The sequence below is a fragment of the Curcuma longa genome, chromosome 2, assembly GCF_044706935.1.
Source record: "Curcuma longa cultivar G26 ecotype Majalengka, Jawa Barat chromosome 2, ITB_CL_G26_1.1, whole genome shotgun sequence".
Lineage (NCBI taxonomy): Eukaryota > Viridiplantae > Streptophyta > Magnoliopsida > Zingiberales > Zingiberaceae > Curcuma > Curcuma longa.
In genome coordinates, this window is record NC_133862.1 from 10062416 (window position 1) to 10081700 (window position 19285).

General features: G+C 37.2%; 2 protein-coding genes across 3 annotated transcripts; both read left to right on the forward strand.

The window, feature by feature from the left end:
* The first annotated feature begins 2355 nt into the window (after nucleotides 1-2355).
* On the forward strand, nucleotides 2356-11575 carry LOC141821210 (uncharacterized). 2 transcript variants are annotated; one of them, XM_074708606.1, is made up of 10 exons: nucleotides 2356-2443; nucleotides 2579-2701; nucleotides 2967-3087; nucleotides 6348-6476; nucleotides 8096-8205; nucleotides 8297-8480; nucleotides 9666-9866; nucleotides 10662-10877; nucleotides 10951-11125; nucleotides 11268-11575. In XM_074708606.1, exons 1-10 carry the CDS (start codon nucleotides 2421-2423, stop codon nucleotides 11354-11356), a joined length of 1371 nt encoding a protein of 456 aa, XP_074564707.1. In that variant the 5' UTR covers nucleotides 2356-2420; the 3' UTR covers nucleotides 11357-11575. The 2 variants fall into 2 exon arrangements, with proteins under 2 accessions (XP_074564707.1, XP_074564708.1); XM_074708607.1 differs by having other exon boundaries at nucleotides 9672-9866.
* Nucleotides 11576-12004: 429 nt separating this feature from the next.
* Nucleotides 12005-17982, forward strand: LOC141821417 (protein RMD5 homolog). The gene is made up of 2 exons (XM_074708850.1): nucleotides 12005-12079; nucleotides 16708-17982. The coding sequence occupies exon 2, from the start codon at nucleotides 16737-16739 to the stop codon at nucleotides 17892-17894; it is 1158 nt and encodes a 385-aa protein (XP_074564951.1). The 5' UTR covers nucleotides 12005-12079; nucleotides 16708-16736; the 3' UTR covers nucleotides 17895-17982.
* The last annotated feature ends 1303 nt before the right edge of the window (nucleotides 17983-19285 follow it).

Consider the following 19285-nt stretch of genomic DNA (forward strand, 5'->3'; position numbering starts at 1 on the left):
AGATAGTCATGGTCGCCTAGTCTCCACCTGCCAGCTTAGCGATTTCCTTTAGATTCGTTCCAGCGGGAGATCGAACGGGCGAAAAACCGTCGCTTTTCCTTCTCGAGGAAGAGGATCTGATCTCCCGATCTCCTCCTCGTCTTCAATGCGGCGCCGCACTATTTGGACGTTGGTTAGGGCGTGAAATGACGGTTTTGCCCCTACTAAAACAAACTTTGTCGGAAACACGTGGCGATTTATATTAATATTAATAATATTATTATTATTATATATTTAAATATTTTCCTAAAATACTTCCAAATTATAATTTTATTAAAAAATATATATTTTATTATGAATATATATCGATTTAAAAGAGAGATTAAATGCAAACGTTTTACTTTACATTGAAGAAATGGAAGACTTACATCAACCACTGTTTAACTACACACACCACCACGTTATTTAGTTTCTTTCCTTCTACCGACACCGATCGAAGACGATCTCCGTTCAGACAAATCACATGCACGTACGGCGAGCTCCGGTCACGGCTTCGGGTGGCGCCCGCCCTTCCGGTCGCACAATGTCGCTCCGAGGGTGTTGTAGTTGGTATACCGGCTGGGGGCCGACGGCGGCAGCAGGAATCCCCGCGGCTTGCAGCCCTTCAGGTCCCTGCTACTACTGAAAGAGGGCCGCCGAGCAGTCGCCGGGAAGTCGACGAGCCGGGGGTGAAGGTCGGGGCGGTGCCGCCCCGACGCCGCCGGCTGGGAAAGCAGGAGGAAGAATAGCATCAGCAGCAGCAGAAGCACGGCGGTGAGGGAAGGAGCCATGGTCGTCGATCGATGCTGGCTGAGGGAGAGCTGAGACCAGAGGTGCTGCGGCCGGTGATCGGAAATGGAACACGAGAAGGTGCGAGCTTTATAGAGAGGAGCAGAAGAAGAAGAGGGAGGAGGAGGAGGATCGTAAATGAGCTCGTGAAGGCAGGTGACGGGGCAGATCGCACAGCTCGACGAGGGACAGCGAGGAGTGAGACTTTGGCGTGAACGCCTGGTCGCCTCTGCCTTCCGGAAGGATGCTCGTGCACTGCATTTAATTTTAATATTTTTTATAACTTTTTTTAAAAAAGAAATCTGTAGAAATTCATAAATAATAATAATTTTTTTAATGCCACGTCAGCACTCGTCGGATCGACATGGATAATCTTTGTAAAGTCAACTCGCCGGGTGATCTAGCGAGATACGCTGTTGGATTAATGCCAACTAACAGTTTGACTTTGCAACAGTTTGACTGTGGGAAGGCAACCGTTTCATTATTAGCCAGGTGGAAAGTTGGCTGCCGATGGTTATAGACGTTGAGATGAACGTGAGGAAAATGAGCGAAAGTCAAAATGAATTTATAGAAAAGTTATTTTTTTTCGTGGAATTTATTGATTTAATAAAAATTTAAATTCCTATTATTAATGGCGAAGTTAGAACGATCGATCTACCCAGGCTGATTCCGACCTCAAAGTCTCTCGTCAACTCTCTCAAACTGTCTTTCTTTTTCTCGTTGTCGATTCACTCGACATTTATTTTAACATGGTTATCCATCAATATTTCTTGAATTAAAACTCTGATTAATTAAAGAGGGGTTCCATCCTTACAATAAATACATTTAAGAACAAGAACGGATCACCCTTGAGGCATAATCAAATTGGTTATGACGAAACAGACTTATTAAAATAGACAAAGATCGAAAATCGATAAAATCAAAATAATATTCTCTTTCGTCGTAATCAACTACAATTTCTCAATTTAACTTCTTAAGATAGTCGTGAGATGAATCATGTGGAATCACTGGAATGTTAGATTCCATCTTTTGCTGATGAGAATAAAAATGGATTAGATTTGAAAATAATTAATCTTTTTTTTATTTTCAGAACTAAATAGAATATTTGTTAAATATATTGAAACTTAAATAATTTCACAGGGATGTTTTTTGGGCGAATTAATTCAAAATGTTTTTTTGCTCATCATTAAATATTTTTGACAAGTTTTAAATTTATTAAATGACTATTATTGTGATCCTTTTGTTTCGTCAAATTTGTTCATCATCAAATATTTTAGATAAAAATGTTATAATTATCAATTAGCTACTAATAATAATGGTTAAAATAATCATATCTTTTTTAATTTTGGTACTACATCGATTCAAAATTAGAAAAATAAATTTTAGAAATATTTAATTATTTTCTAATCCACTTAATAAGTCTTTATTTATTATCTAAAAAATAGAAATAAAAAATAAATAGTTCGTGCAATTTCTATATATATATATATTTATTTATTTATTATACATAATATTTAATTTATTTATTTATTTATTACACAAAAAGATCCGGAGCACCAAATTCGCATCCGAGGGGAGTGAGCTCGCTCCCTCCCTCCGCTTCGCTCTCCACCATGAGCTTGGAGCCCTTCAGCAGGTCACTTCTTCCTCCCATGGCTGATTAGGGCTTCTCTCTGCTCTTCATACCGCTTCTTGATCTCTCCTCTCATAGTTGAGTTCGTCGTCGTCGGGACGTTTTTCCTTTTTTGACGTGGTGTCGTTGTGGGTTAAGGTTGGTGAAGCTCGCGGCGAGGGCGTTCTATGACGACGTCTCGCTCAAGGGAGACAACCAGCCCAAGAACGGTAGGGGAGACAACCGAGGCATGGCCGTTATAGTCCTCGACGCTCTTACCAGGTATGAGCACATCGTTGACCTGACCTCCAAAATTGTATCTTTTTCGTTTATTGGCTTTGGACATGTGAGTTGGAACATGAATTTGAAGAATTAATTCGCCGGCTAAGCGTATTAGAATGTGTTTGCCAACTTCCAATTAGTTTCTTGTACTGGCTATTAACACCGGTTAGGACGGTTTCCATCTCACTTGTCCACGAACCCTTTGATAGTTACATTGATTTCCTTTATGGATTAATAGTTCCTTAATCCTTAATGTGTTTACCAGACGTCAGTGGGTGAGGGAGGAAGATTTGGCAAAAACCTTGAAGCTTCATGCGAAGCAGCTTCGACGTATTTTACGATATTTTGAAGAGGAGAAGCTGGTCATGAGAGATCACCGGAGAGAGGTTTGAATTTGTTATATAATTTGATTGACTAGGTTTATTGTCATGATGTTCTGCTTGATCTATGTTATTTTGTTGTCGTTTTGGTTCTGTTTACCAGTCCTTTTGAGATAGCTCACCATCTTGTACACTGTTCTGCTATGTATAAACTGAGTTAATTTCCACTACGAATGGCCATAGATTCAAGGAGCACTTATAAATGAATGGTTCACGCTACCATCTAATTTTCTGTTGCTACGAAATCCTGATTAATGCTCTCATTAATTTTTTGGTTATATGTTGCTGAGCCACACTGGTACTAGTTGTACTTGCTCATTCTTAGTAAGCACCATTTGCACTTGCTTTTTTTTATTATGGAAAATCTGTCTTAATATCTAGTTGTGGGTTGTTATAAATATTTCCATATTGATGTGGTAGAGATAACGGTAACATGTGGCACAAACCCTGACCTGGTCAACGTAGCTCTCAAACTGTCCACTTAGGGTAGAGCTTGGGTTAGGACGACCAACACAAGGGAGAATCCGAGTTAGACCGGGCCGATTGGGGTGAAAACTCAGGTCAAACTAGTCAACTTATGCCTGAACTCAGGTCAGGTCTACTGACTCCCGTTCAACTCCACTCGAGTCACGCTCTACCTGCCAAAGTCTGGGTGTAGTGGGGTCACCAGCAACCCCAAAGGATGCGGCCATTATGCGGGCCGCCAACAACCCCAAGGTGCGCGATCATTATTCAGGTCGCCAATGGCTCTAAGGGATGCAACAATTATGCAAGTGTCGGTTACAAAAGATCGTGCCTTTTGAGGGAGAGGAAAGAGGTTCATCCTTTAAGAATCGAAGTCACCTCTTTACCCCTATATAAGGTAATGGTGAGGGCAACAAAGGAAGGATGTAAATGGGATATCAGATTTTACCTTTTTTCACTTTGTCGCTGTCTTTTCTCTCCAACTCTCTCTTTTTGAGTTTGACTTGAGTGTTGGAGGGGTCAAGCCAAGGTGCGTCTTAGCCCACCTTCTAACCTCGCTTTCAGTGTTCAGCATCGGAGATCTTCACCCAAGTCCTTATGATTACTTGACATAGCACTAGTCAACCCAACAACTGCCAACCTGACAGGAGCCGAGTGAGGAACCAACTTGACACATATCTGACCTACTGAAAGAGCTTGGCTGCGGACACATTGAGGAGTTAACCCGTCCCCTGATCTCAGACCGGATCACATACTTTCTACCTCCATTCAAAAGGGGGTACATTCTATTGGTATGTACCTTATGAATGTCAAGTAGTTTACACCTGGCCTTTTCTGCTAAATCCTCCTTGATTTCTCTCAATTCTAATTTTTTATCTTCATAGGTTGCCATATTAGCATTGTAGTTTCCTACTTTATAGGGTGAGTCCTTACTATTAATGCTACTAAGCAACCTGCATAAAAGCGGGCCTTTATCTGAATGCTTGTGGAAACTTGGAGTTGTATTTTGTTTCCTATACTGAACTTTTAAGTGTGCTGGAGCCACTGTTCTCCTGCCATTTAACAATTTTTTTCATTTTCTCAATATGATTCCCAATAATACTATTGTCTTTGTCTAGACATCTTCTTTGTGGGTTTGACATCTTCAACCACTGAAACTACTGGTTGGATTAGTTTCTGTGCCTTCAATACAACATTCTTAAGCACCAAGCCTCAAACCAAGCTTGTGGTGCTCTGCTCCCATGCAATCAAACAAATGGTAAGATGGGCTGTTGCCTGTTGCAGTCCCCCAGAGAACAACAGTAACTGCACCGAAATGAGAGGCTGCTACTTTTTCTCTGTTTGTCTCAGGCAGTCCTCACCAACAATGGCTCTTCCTCTTTCTTTACATTCTCTCCACTTATTGTTTCATGCACAATGACCATAAGATACTTTCCCTAGATGTCACTTTTGATCCTGATCTTGACAGTGTAGGGTACCAACCAGAGTCTCACACACTTGTGTAGATCTGGTGCTTGCCTCAACTTGTTGTTGATGCATCAAGTGATAAGGATGCCACCAATAGCAACGCCTACATCCTCACCACTCCAAAATAAGGGTTTGAATCCAACATGATTTGGGAATCTCTATCTCATGCAATAGTGGACCCCACGACTTTTTTCTGCTAGCATAGAAAAAAAAATCCTTCCGGACAGCCTTTGGTGGAGACAATTTTGTCATCAAAGGTTGTTTTTGCACTAGGGGTTAGAGCTTCATTGATTTCTCATCCACCCGTGTAGTATAACTCTCTCTATTCTTTCCATGAATTTCTTACCAGTGCTTCATCCATTAGTGATCAAAGTGCTTTTCATGATCTCTATTCTTTGGTTGATGTGCTGCTTGCATCACTTGCTATCATTAGATGCCTGTGTGCATTTTTGTTTAGATCAAACCGTGTTCACCATCTGGGAAAATCCAACAAGTTGCAATCTTGTAAGAGCTTGTAAATCATTGTTAGGTCTAGGTCTTGTTTGATCCTGTTTATAGGCAATAATTCTAAACCTTTTTTATTAATTGACAATCTGAAAATCTGTGTAATCTGGGTCACGTATCTTTTATAACTCCTCGATAGTATGAAGGTGTTGATGAAGGAGATTATACCCCTAGCATGTTTTTTCCCTCAATTTTAGCTTACTTTACCTTTATGGTGTACTTGATTATCATTGCTTTATCTAGTGATTCCCTCACCATTTTTTCTATATATTGTTGTGTCAGCATGATGAAACTATGTTAGCCGATATGTATAAAATAGGCTCATTAGTTGAATGTTTAAGGAATCATTAATTGTATCCAGTATCAATTGTTATTCTCCTCCATAAATGTTTACTATGGAAACCTTTAAAATAAATGTTTCAATATAAGATCAAGGTTTTATGGATAAGATTTGACATCGCTACTCACTTGCTAGTTTCTTTTTGAGTATCAGCAATGATAATTTTGACATATGGGATTAATGCATTGCAAAAGGTTCGGAGCACCTATGTACTTTGATATATGTGGCATATGTAAGCCAATCCAAATTATTAATGATAACTATGTTTCAGTGATAGGATCTGAAATGGTTAGTCTGTGAAATGATTTTTTAACTAATTCCACCCCGCTATGATTGAATGTAGAGTTATTTTAGCAGCTTTAACAACAATAAGTATCATTTTGGCATAAGATTCTTTGCTTTGTAGAAAAAATATAAAATTTACAATATTAGTGATACTTTTTGACTCTGTATTTTATTTAACTTGGCTTACATCATTCAAATTCTGCAGTCAGTTAAAGGGGCAAAAATATTTAGTACAGCTGTAGCTGCCACAGGCGATGGCCAACAGATAGTTAAAGATGCTGAAGAGAAGACAAAGTTGCACACTCATTCGTACTGTTGTTTGGACTATGCACAGGTTGTTTGTGATATCTATGGTGCTTCTTGTATCAATTATTGTTTCGTTTTGTCTAGCAATTTCTTTACTAGTCAAAGATTGTAGGTTTGTGAGATCCTAGTCCAAGTCATATTGTTTACTTTAGTTTGGACTGTAAGAATTAAGATTCTAAGATCCAGATTGCAATCTTAACTACCTTGATTGTGATACCAAAGTTTAATTTCACTTGAGTTAATATACTAAGTTGGACGGTATCATTAATTTGGATGGATTAATGATATTTCAACATTAATCTCGGCTTGTTTTTTTTTTCTTTTCTCTCAATTGAAATTCCATAGTTTATACTCCATAGAGTAATTGGATTTAGCCCTTGTATCCCAAATCCTAAAAGATGTCCATTATTTTTTTTTCCAAATATGCACACATGAATTCCCTATGCACCTATTGGTGCCCAAACCAGTGTTGTTATGGTCTGTCAAATGCAAAATCTTCCCTTTTTCAACATATTTTCGTCTAGTTGCAACACAGCAAGATAGTCTTGGAAAATGATCTGAATTAAAAAACCACGATATACTTGTTTTTGGTGCTGGTTGTGCACACAAGGTCCAAACATACATATTTGATGGATTGAAGGGTTGGGTCCATTTGGGTTTTAGGGTTGTAAGGACAAAATTGGATGACTTTTTTTATTAACTATGAGGTCAGTTTGAATTTTTTTTTTTTGTATGTCAAATTGAGATAAAGTAAAACCTTTAGGGACCAAGATGAAATTAATCCTTATTTTTGCAGCTGGTATGAGATTAACTACATGTGTCTCCAAGTCAAATTGAGGGTTCCGGTAAAGAAGATTGCATTGAATATAATATTAGATTTTGTTAGATAAATTATTTCCTATAAATGATCAATGACACAGTACACAAATGCATATGAAGATCTTGTATAAAGAATCTATAATTCAGTGATATAAACATTAAACACAGTGATGAGTCATGACCATTAAAAAGACATATCATTATATCTGTTTTTTATATGTTATCTGTTAGGCATAAAATTTTCTCCCGTATTATTTGGTTGATAAATCTCCTAAGTTATGTGATAGATGTAAAATTTTTATTCAGATATATTGGATAAGAATCAATGATTCAATATGTTAACTGGCAGATTTAAAGCTTTTTCTATGCGTTACTTTGTATATATAATAGATGCCAACCTAAATATTCTGTTGTACTTGTTTTGGAGTATTTTTTTTTGTCAATAGCATTATTTTAATTTCTAACTCCACCCATGATGAATAAACTCCACCATGATTGATACCAAACACGGATAAAGGAGGAGGATTGCATTAGGATGTCAACCAACGTAAAACATAGGAAAATGTTATGTATGGATCCATCAAACTATTACGTTACATATGAAACATTATTTAATTTCTTTTTAATATGGATAGGAGACTATTTGACTAAGTGTCTGTGCTGCACATGCACTTTGCAGTAGCTTGACCTCGATCTCCTATAGCTGTATATAATTTTTAAAATTTTCATGATTTGTTGATGTTACTTTTAATTGTAACTTCTGTTTCTGTATGTGAAGGTGAATTTTACGTGTTTTAAATCTGTATCTTGTACTTCTGTGAAATGTAGATCTATGACGTTGTAAGATATCGAATGCATCGGATGAAGAAAAAGATAAAGGATGAATTAGACAGCAGGAATACCATTCAAGAATACATATGCCCCAATTGCGGGAGAAGGTAACTAGATAATAATTATCTCTGTAAAGAACATTCGAAATCAATCTGTTTTTCAGTGCTCAACTGTGGGGATTGCCGATTTTCTACTCAGATATTCAGCTTTTGATGCACTACAACTTGTAAGCCTCCGTGATGAGTATTTTCACTGTGAAAACTGCAATGGTGAACTTGTTGCTGAGAGCGATAAGCTTGCTGCAGAGGAAATGGGAGATGGTGATGACAATGCTAGAAAACGGAGACGCGAAAAATTGAAAGACATGCTTCAAAAGATGGAGGTTTGATTAAACACCACTTAGTTCCCTCTTCTATGTATTTGCTGGGATCAAACTTATATTCTACGTGAAACAAATCTGGGTATGTGACAGACTATTTGCTAAGATGTTGTGTAAGATATCATATACTGTCTCATATTTATTAAGCTTGATGTATATAGAACTACTCGGAGACCAGAATCTGTCCGACGTTCCAGGGATACCTGCTTAACATACTGCAATGTTGTGTGCATGTGGTTTCATCAAATTGACTTTGGGGACTTAAGTTCTATACAGGTCATAATATTGATAGTGGTTAGAAGTGCTGGAGTGAATCAATGGAAATTATGGTCTCAGCAGAAATAAAACATACTAATGGAACTAGGGAAGATTCTAGAATTAATAAACATACTAAAATGATAACTACATAGATTTTAGTTCATCTCCTGAAGTTGTTTGATAGAACTCATTTGAGATTTTGTAAATTTAGGAGAATGAAACAATGGTTGTTATTTAAAGCATAATACTCATGAGACATGTCTAGCAGTTTAATGCTATTTGTAGCATTAACTTTATTTGCTACATTTTATCTTTATATGATATAATTATATTTGTCCACTATGTCAACTTATTCTAGCTGTTCTAAAAGTGACGTATCGCTCCTTTAACATGTTTTATCGCTTATACCTTTGTCACACAAGTTTTCTGTCTCCTGATTTCTCATTCAATCATTCCTGTAGCGCAAAAGTTAGGCTTTTGACAACTATATAGAAAGGAGTTCATGAGCTAGCATCTTACTACATATACTTTATTCATATTACAAATGAAAAAAATTGTTCCTACTTAAAAGGCAATGGCTATAGAAGAATATCTTCGTCACATGATCTGTACCTGTTTTCTAAAGCCGTTGCATCAACATTGTTTCACTGACTTAGATCTCGCATGAGCTGTTGCTCCGAGTCTGAGATCGTGGAGAATTCTTCTAATCAACTCAATTTTTATGAGAACTGGCAATTTGCCTCACTTTGACTAGAAAAAGTGTGAGCCAAAATTTTATATTAGATCAGCTTGCAGATATTTCAACTTTGCAACTCCATTGTCTAGTCAAAACTAAATTTATTGTGCCGTAAATTTTGAAGCCTAGTGTCAGATGGCTATATTAAAATCTGGTTTGTATTCTCATATTTCTTGAAACTGATTCAAATGCAGGAGCAGCTTAAACCATTGGCTGTTCAGATTGCAAGAGTGAAGGACTTACCTGTTCCAGAGTTTGGAAGTCTGAATGCATGGGAAGCTAGGGCAAATGCAGCTGCTCGCGCAAATGGTGATGTGAATGCACTGGATCCAACCAAATCCTCTCAAGGACAAGGATATAGCGGAACACCAATGCCATTTCTTGGGGAGACAAAAGTAATAAAACTTCCTATTCTTTTTCTCCATAATTTATCGGTTACTTTAAATTTTTTACTTCATGTATGCCATGTTAAGGTTTCAACAGATTTATTATCCTAATTTTGCTTACAATTATTCTTGTAAGCTTCTGATTAAAGTTTGAAATAGAAAACTATTTCTAAAATTTTTCTTGCTATCAGTATGTATGTAGATTTTCTAAGGACTATATTTCTTCCATAGAGATGTCGAAAATCAAATTGCATATTATCTGTATGCTCATTTAGTATAAGAAATTTGGAGATGAGAAGTTTGTCTGCCCTTTTTGATGTCAACATGGTGAAACTGCTATGAGCTTATTTGCAAGTATAGTTATTCATGCATAGACAGTGATGAAGTCATCTTAAAAGCTATGATGGGAAGAGAAAGATGATGCAAAGAACATGAGTGTACCAATTTACAAAGGAGTAAACAAGAAGCACCTTAATGTTGATGGTTTCATCTAGTGTGCTGTGAAATAGCTGTTATTATTTCAATTATTTTTATTATTTTTAAACTGATGTGCATTTAATCAAATCAGTAGATTTAAAAATTTAGTACTGCTATAAGGAACTGCTACAAAGAGTCTACTTGATATTTCTTGAGATGCAGCACTAGCCAACCCAAGATAATTTAGCACATTTTAGCTGATTATGGTTGTCCTTGCCATTATGCATTCACAGTAAATAGTTGTTTGTACAACATTTAATAAAACCTTTATTGGGTGTTGCTAATTTGTCGAACTTCTAACAATATTCTGTTAAATTAAATTTACAGGTTGAAGTTGCTTTATCTGGTGTAGAAGTAAAGGGTGAAGACGGCGAGTCTGACAAAAAGACTGCCTCTATGAAGGTTATACCTCCATGGATGATTAAAGAAGGAATGAGTCTGACAAAGGAACAAAGAGGAGATACGGTAAATGTGGATAAAAGTTCAGAACTTGGCGATGACAAACAATCAAAAGATGCAAAAGAAGATGAGAAGAGTATACAGGCTAGTATTGAAATCACAATCATTTGGTCTCAATGTCTGATCTGCTTTTATACAATATGTATGTTTCTTTTAGGATGAGTATCTCAAGGCATATTACGAAGCTATATTAAAGAGGCAGAAAGAACAGGAAGAAGCTTTAAGAATGCAAGATGATGGTGTTTCTGAAACAGATCGCCAAGTGGGGAAGAAAGCTAAACGACAAGTTTATGAAGAAGATCTTGTGGAGTGGGAAGATGCTCCAACTGCCGGTTTGTCCATTCTCATTCAGTTCTTTCAAACTCATTACATATTTGACACACGAGCGCGCGCGCACACACACACATACGAATGATTGTGTCTAACATTGAAACTCGACGCTATTGTCTCACCATGTTTCGTTGAAAGGTTCAGGTGAAAAGTATGTGCTTGCGGCGGACTTGAACATGGAGGCGACTGAATCCGGTGACGAGGAGGATGACATCGACTGGGAGGAAGGCTGAGGTACAGAGCTCAAAATGAAGGAAACTAAATCTTGTTTGTTCTAACATCTCTTATCCCAACACTGTGTCTTGTGTGGCATTTCTTCAAGTTTGTGTTAGATTGTGTGCCTTTTGACTAGTTGTCTAATTGTAAATGTAATGTTAGCAAGTCTATTGTCAAACTACGTTGACTTTGAACTCTAGTTGAAAAGAGATTTGAGGGTTGACAAATTTGTTCTTCAACAGTGACTTTTTTGTATAGATTTTGACAATCTTGGCTTAATATATATTTTTATTAATCAACATAGTATTTGTTAACTTAAACTATCAAAATTAATTTAGTAGATGGATATGTAATCAGTGCAAATCATTAACTAGGGATTTAAGTCATTTTTTATATTGTTTTCGTAATCATCAAATTTTTGTTATTTTTTATTTTTTAAAAATATAGTTTTTTTCATGAAATATAATTTAACTGAAATAAAACATTTACACGAACCAAATAAAACTATTTAATCCGACCAAAAAATAAAAATAAAAGAATTGATTACGATTCCCATCGAACCGGATGCACGCAGAGGTAAACCGGGTCTAGAAACTGGACCGGCTTAACTCGTTAATATCTCGCATGCCTCTCCCTTCCGATCGAATTCCCTCCCTCTTCCGGCCTGCGGCGGCGTGCGATACAAGACGGCGACCACCGAGATCGAGCGAGACGCTCCGGCGCATCCTCTTCCCTGATCGGTAACATCTCTATGCCATTGCGTCTTATTCCGTTGCTTCTCCTGTTCGATGGCCGCGCTTGTCTCATTGCCTGACATGGGGTGGACCAATTGGGAAGTCCTAGGTTTTGGATTTTGGTGGCCCTTTTCCGCTTCCCTCCTTTTCTGGGTTTCTTGTTTCACGTTCGATTGAGTTTGATTGCTCCTAGGGTTTTCCAATGGTACTGAATTTGAAATCGATCTGTGATTACCCTTTTTATGTTAGATAGATTTGTCTTCTATTCTGAAATGTGGAGAATTTTGGCTTCTTATACTCTTTTGAGATATGATATATTATTGCCGCTTAGACTTGAATACAATCAAAATTTTGAAAATTCTGGGTGAAATTTGTTGTGGTGCCATGGTTTTTTTTTTAAAAAAAAAAACCCCCTTCTAGGCGGATTTTGACGGGAAGGATATAACGTATGGCTGCATATATGTCATTTGCGGTCAACATGTGTAATTTAAAATTCTTATTTGGTTAATTTATACCAATTTAAACTTAACCATATTCACTTTAAAGTCTGTCCTATTTACTTAAATACTTTCTGTGCAACTGATAAATACTTTATATGCCAAAAATATGTTTGATTTTTTTATATTGACTATATGTGCTCTCGTATATGCTCCTGTATACCACATGCGCTAGACAATGGATTGCTGACATAGTGTTTTGCATACTCTTTCAAACCTTCCATGGTAGTACATTAGCTGATAAAGGAGGTCCTGAAAACTAAACAGAAGTGTGTGGAGATCTTGGATTCGGTAAAAAAAAAATGAAAAAAGGTTACTGAATTTTTGGAATTTTCTCTATCTTATATGTATTGAAGTGGGAACAATCCTGGCAAACAATTTGTTCTTACTAGAAAATTACTGGAAAGGTTGATAGCATCATCTAAAACTCAATTAATATTGAATCATTGATCCAGATCTGCCTTTTCCAGAAAGACAAGACTATATACTCACCTATAGTATATTGACAAAATCATGTTATTTCTAGTTATATTCCTAGTTGTGGTAGCAACTTTGATATGGACTCTAACAGAATTCACAAAGTTATGCAAACAAGTTAAGTTTAGCAGCTAGTAAAGGTTATCTCATTAGCATTTAAATTGCCATGCTACAGTGTAGTCATTAGTTATGTTAAACAAAATTAAACATATGATATCATGTAATTTGAAAGATAATCATCACTATACTGACTTACAAATTTAGTAATTTATAATTAGTACATTTGTCACCTCTCTTTATTAGTACTATTTTGAAATGCAAGTGGTCAGGAAAATCTACTTCGTTGAAATAGTTAATTAACACTTGAAACTTTTACAACTAAATCTCAAATCAAGCTCAGTTCAAATATTAACTTCTTTTGTAATAAAATGCCAAATAATTAATCCTTTAAACTTATTGCATATTTTTCAAACAAGGGATCATTTTCATGCTGTCAGTTGTTTATCAAAATAGAAAAGGATTAATTCAACCGTGGTTGCTGACCTCCTGTTAGAATTTCTAAATTCTAATAAACATGTCTTGAATGATGTTCACATACAAGATGTAGGATCTTAAAGGATATACACATGTTTTACTAGTTATATATTGCATTGACAAATGAGCCTGGTTTCCTATATGCTATTAAGTACCTATGACAATGCAGACTACATTCCACCATAATCTCAGCTTGTTTCTTGGTGGCTGCTGTGAAAGATAATTGGAAATAACATGATTTTGCCAAACATATTATTGGCTGAGTATATTCAATCTGTTTTATACTCTATCTTTATTCAAAAGTGCTGACTTGCATCAATGTTACTTGAATTTTAGTGATATTGTATACCTTTCTGGCAATTTTCTGGTAAGGAAACATTGTTTGTTATGATTATACTTATATAAGAGATAACAAACGATTGCTTTTTTTTTTTTTTTGAAAACGAGTATTAATATGTATAGTAGAGCTATGATGTCCCATTCCTTTGGTGGTCTCACAAAGATGAAATACTTGGTTGAGATGTTGGTTCATTCTTGTTACACTTCTTAATCATATGAATGTATAGACTTATCCAAGGTTATTATTCACCCACTTTGGTTTTGAAATCTATGGAAATATAGGAAAGAAAACTATTGTATTGTGTTATGAAACAATTGGTCCTTGGGTTTATATAGGTTCATGATAAAATCCTGAATCCAGAAATACTAATATGAGAATAGTACCTAATAAACCCAATACCTCTTTAGCACTCTACCTCAAGCAGAGTAGACACACTACCTTTATCTAGCTTGTGCTAGAAAATGTAGGACAAACATAATATTCACACGTAGATGAAACAAAAGTTAAGGAGTTAAATGGGGCATGCAGTCAACAATCCCTTCAAGTTTAGATGACCACAGTGCCAACTATATTTTGGCCTCAAATCAATACATCGACAAAGAGAGAAAGGATACATAGAGATTAAAAGAATTGATCTCTTGGTTGGATTTCTCCTTGAAGTGAGTGCATACAACCACACATGCAATGACACGTAATAGACTAAGGGAACAAACCATTCGGGATCTTGGAGGAAAGATGCATAGCTCTAGCCTTTACTGGATGTAATGAAATGAGAACAAGAAATTTTCTTTGTTCTAATCTTCAGATGAGATGGATAGTATAGCTTGATATTTTTCTAGATGTAGCAAAATGAGAACAAAAGACATTTTATCTATCTAGGTCTTCACTAGAGATGACAAAAATAAGAAAGAAAAGGGAGCAAATACATTGTCTAAAAGTGTTGGTAGCAGCCTGAGGAGGTATAGGAAGAAGAGGTCAGACCACTGAAGCATGAGGAGCAACTAAAGGAAGATGCTGCTAAGGACTCCCCTGCAAGGTAGTTGGAAGAGGGCGAATGCAGAGAAGACTCTGTTGAGAACAAATAGGAGATCAAGTTTTCTAACATCAAGAGTCTTCCACATGTAGGAGTCATCAGCAAATAGAGGGAGAAGCAACACATTGACGAAGAAAATAAAAGAGAGAGCAATTGACAAAAGGGAAGAGAAGGTAGAGAGGAGGAACGATTAAGATGAGCCGGAGTCTTGGGATCTCTGCGAAGCTTCTCCATAGGTATTTGGAGGTAGTGCATGCTCCACTAAGAGGGAGAAGGATGCTCTTGAGGTAAATTTGGAAGTGGCAAAAGTGGCTGCAAGCGTCCAGCAAAGGTTGAAGTAGGACCTCAATGGAGGCAAATGTGGAGAAATGCCAACTCGAACAACAACAAATGATCTAATGTGAAAGAGTTCGGTAGATGGGCTTTAGCTTCAAAGATATATTGTGTGAAGAAGTCGCACAGAAGAAGAGGTGATGAGCTTGTGAATACTGTGAGCCAGATCTGTTGATCATTTGATCTGCTCTTGTACTAGTTGGATGAGCTGTGTCATATTGAGATCATTCACAAGACCGAGAGCAGAGACATTGTTCCTGGCCTCTGTGCGCAATAGGAATTAGTGATTGTGCATATTAGAGAGAGAGAGAGAGAGAGAGGAAGACTGGAGAGATCAGCAGTGCTGATTTGGAGGATTTGTATTTTCAAATAGGAGTTGTATGAGAGCCCTCCTGAACAATCTGAACAACCCCTATGGGGATTGATTGACAAAATTTGACTGCAAAGAGCACCTAATTGTATGCAGCACTGGAGAGGAGATGGATTGCACATGCTTGGTGTCAATAAAGAGGGCAGAGAGGATTCAGCATAGCATAATGAGAAAGATAGAAGAGGTGGATCAGGGGAGGAGAGAACAGGTCAAGAGATGATGGGAGGTCATTGCCAGTGGTAGTGGCCTCCCCTAATGGAAATATCTCTTTGGAAACTCTACCATAAAAGGGTGATACCATGTAGAAATTGGAGAAAAAATATAGTATCCGTTAATGAGAATCATTACATGAGAATATATAGACTATACTGATGTTCAATCCTAAATCTAGAAGTTCTAATGTGAGGCTAAACCCACTGCATGTAATTCGTAATAAACCAAATACCTTTAACAAGATTGTTAGATCTTTTCTTGCATGGGCATTTCCAAAAATACTCATACTAAACTTTCATGCATAAGGAGTATCCTTTGATTATTGGGGTGGAGCAGCAACCCGGGTTGACTGACTAGAGTCCTTGTGTTTTGATGTACATCTTGCCTTATGATAAGTAGTAACAGAGTGAGCACATTTAATCTAAAGGTCACCAAAACCAAGCACATAAGGTAGCAGAATGCTGACTATCGTCCCATTTTGAGATAAGAAAAGGTATGATTTCATAACTTAGGGAACTGGAGAAGCTATATTCAATTGGCTATTCATTGTTGAGACTGTGATCAAGTGTTCATGACATGGCCTTGATAGCAGTAGAAGAACTGGAGTTTTTAAGAATTATCCATAGGTGCAGCATTTCAAACATGTGTAGGTGTGAGGATTTGATTTCTGTGTTGTTTTGTTGTGTCGACCTTAATACTTTAAATTTTCCTCAAGATTCTAAATATTTTTTTGAAGGATATTGCATTAATTTGGGGAAAATTGAGCCCATCATGTGCCTGTAATTATATGGACTGCTGAAATGGTTGTTGGTACATTGGTTGCTCAATATCATGCAGGTACAGTAAGTGGGGTTCTGCAACAAGTCATGGAGCTAGATATGATACAGGATGCTTTCGATCGAGTTTCTAAGAAACAGAAGCTTTCGTCTTCCAAGACGCAGGAACTACTCAACCAAATTGAGCAAGAGATTGAACAGGCAATAAGGAAGATGCAGTCAATTGAGAACGCTACTAGTTACTCTGACCCAAAACAAATACTGGCGGATCTGAAGAATAAACTCAATGAGATTGCCCCAGCGAACCAACTGGAAGCTCTCCAAAAGGATCTGAACATTGCACTTGGTAAATATGTCAAAGTGATTGAGAAGAGTTTCAATCCAGACATATCAAAAGCATATCGAAATGTTAACTTTGATCTGCATATAATGAATCAGATTATTGCAAGCCACTTCTATAGGCAGGGATTATTTGATCTGGGAGACTGCTTTATAAGCGAGGCAAACGAGCCAGAAGCTGCAGACCTGAAAACTCCTTTCCTTGAAATGTATGGAATACTGGAGGCTATGAAGTGCAGAAACCTTGAACCTGCACTTAATTGGGCTTCCAGCCACAGCGAATGGCTAATGCAGAATGGCTCAAATCTTGAACTGAAGCTCCACCAGCTGCAATTTGTGGAAATACTGCAGAATGACTGTGTACAGAATGCACTACGTTATGTCCGGAAATATTTGGCTCCTAATGCGTCGGCGCACAAAGTTGAGATTCCAAAGCTGATGGGTTGCCTATTATGGTCTGGGAAACTCCACAAATCCCCTTATGCAGATCTTTTGTCCCCAAACCACTGGGAGAAACTGGCCGACGAATTCATGCAGCAATTCTGTAGTCATGTGGGTCAGTCATACCAAAGCCCGCTCAGTGTGGCGATCGCCGCAGGTGTCCAAGGACTTCCAACGCTTCTGAAGCTCGAAAGTGTGATGGCAGTCAAGAAACAGGAGTGGCAGGCAATGAAGCAGCTCCCAGTTCCTATCGACCTTGGCAAAGAATTTCAGTTCCACTCCATCTTCGTCTGTCCAGTGCTAAGGGAGCAAGGGAGCGACGAAAACCCTCCAATGCTGATGCCTTGCGGCCATGTTCTCTCCAAGCAATCGATAGTGAAGCTCTCCAAGAGCAGCACACGGGCATTCAAATGCCCTTACTGCCCACTGGAAGCGAGTGTAGCTCAATGTAAGCAACTCCACTTCTAGTGCTGCAGCTGCATGATCGCATCGCCAGCATAGCCTGTTGTACCATCATCCTCGGTCGTTCGTTTCAGTCATCGGTGTTTTGTTAATCTTTTCTACTTTCTCATGCTCAGATGTGCTACCAAGTATTTCCGAGATTGAAACATGGAACTTTATCTTTGGCTGAATCTTAATGTGTATTCGATTGTTTCGGAACCCAGGATGCCATCACTGTCCTGTGCTTCTGGTTCTTGGTATGTACACGCACATCATGTTCATCTTGTATAGTTTGATTCACTTCAGTTGCCTTCGCGTTCCAATTCCTCGGTTTTAAGTTTTTATAAAAAAATTATAATTATTTTTGTAAAAAATTTAAATTCTGAGGAGTTTTTTTGAAAAAAAAAGGACTTGTCAATTTCGATTGGCCTGGAATCCTACCGGTTCGATTGAAATTCACGAAATTAACCGGGTCTACAAATTCCAGTAACTGAAACCCGCACCGACTCTACTGTGTATCTCCTTGCCCTTCCGGTCGAATCCCCTCCCTCTCCTGCGTGTATCTCCTTGCCCTTCCGGTCGAATCCCCTCCCTTTCCGGCGGTTATTTCAGAAATTCGGTTATTTTTTTTTATAAAAATCGATTACTTCGGTTAATTTAGTTCGATTTCGATTTTAAAATTTCTTATTCGTTTAAACCAAATAAATCGAATAAACCGAATTATTAAAATAAAAAAAATAATTTATAAATTTTAAGTAAATAAATTTATAAATCCCTAATTAATTAATAAAATTTTCATGATATTTAAAAATTTTGATTAATTCAGTTAATTCGGTTAAAAATCGAATTAACCGATAAAATATTGTTTCAGTTTATTCGATTTTTATTAGAAAATTTGGTCGGTTTGATTGGTTCAAAAAAAATCGATTTATTCGATTTTTAATTTATTCGATTTGATTCAATTTTAACAAATGCTCAGTCCTAGTCGTGTGAATGTGAAAAGAAATCACGAATGAAGTAATTAGTTGAAATCGAAATCTAATGCACTTTTGAGAAAAACAAAACTTTTATGCACCTTTTAGCGATTCTCAAAATTAAAATGCACTATGTGAGAAATTCGGTCCTCTTTGGAAAAACTGAAAATGGGAAAAGTGCAACTGGAAATAGTATTCTTGGTAGAGAGGCATTCGAGTCAAAGGCCTTTATGTTTTCTGTAACGAGTACATGTAAATTGGAAAGCATTACATTGAGGGATGGTCGTCGTGTGTATAGGGGTGAGCAGCAATTCGGTTAAACTGAATAAATTGATCGAACCGACCGAACAAAAAAAATTCGATTCGGTTATTTCGAAAATTCAGTTATTTTTTCTATAAAAATTGGTTACTTCGGTTAATTCGGTTCGGTTTCAGTTTTAAAAT

Coding starts and splice junctions, on each gene's coding strand:
- LOC141821417 (XM_074708850.1), top strand. CDS start 16,737: ATGGAGCTAGATATGATACAGGATGCTTTCGATCGAGTTTCTAAGAAA.
- LOC141821210 (XM_074708606.1), top strand. CDS start 2,421: ATGAGCTTGGAGCCCTTCAGCAG. Junction 2,702..2,966: donor GTCCTCGACGCTCTTACCAG/GTATGAGCACAT, acceptor TGTGTTTACCAG/ACGTCAGTGGGTGAGGGAGG. Junction 10,878..10,950: donor AAGATGAGAAGAGTATACAG/GCTAGTATTGAA, acceptor TGTTTCTTTTAG/GATGAGTATCTCAAGGCATA.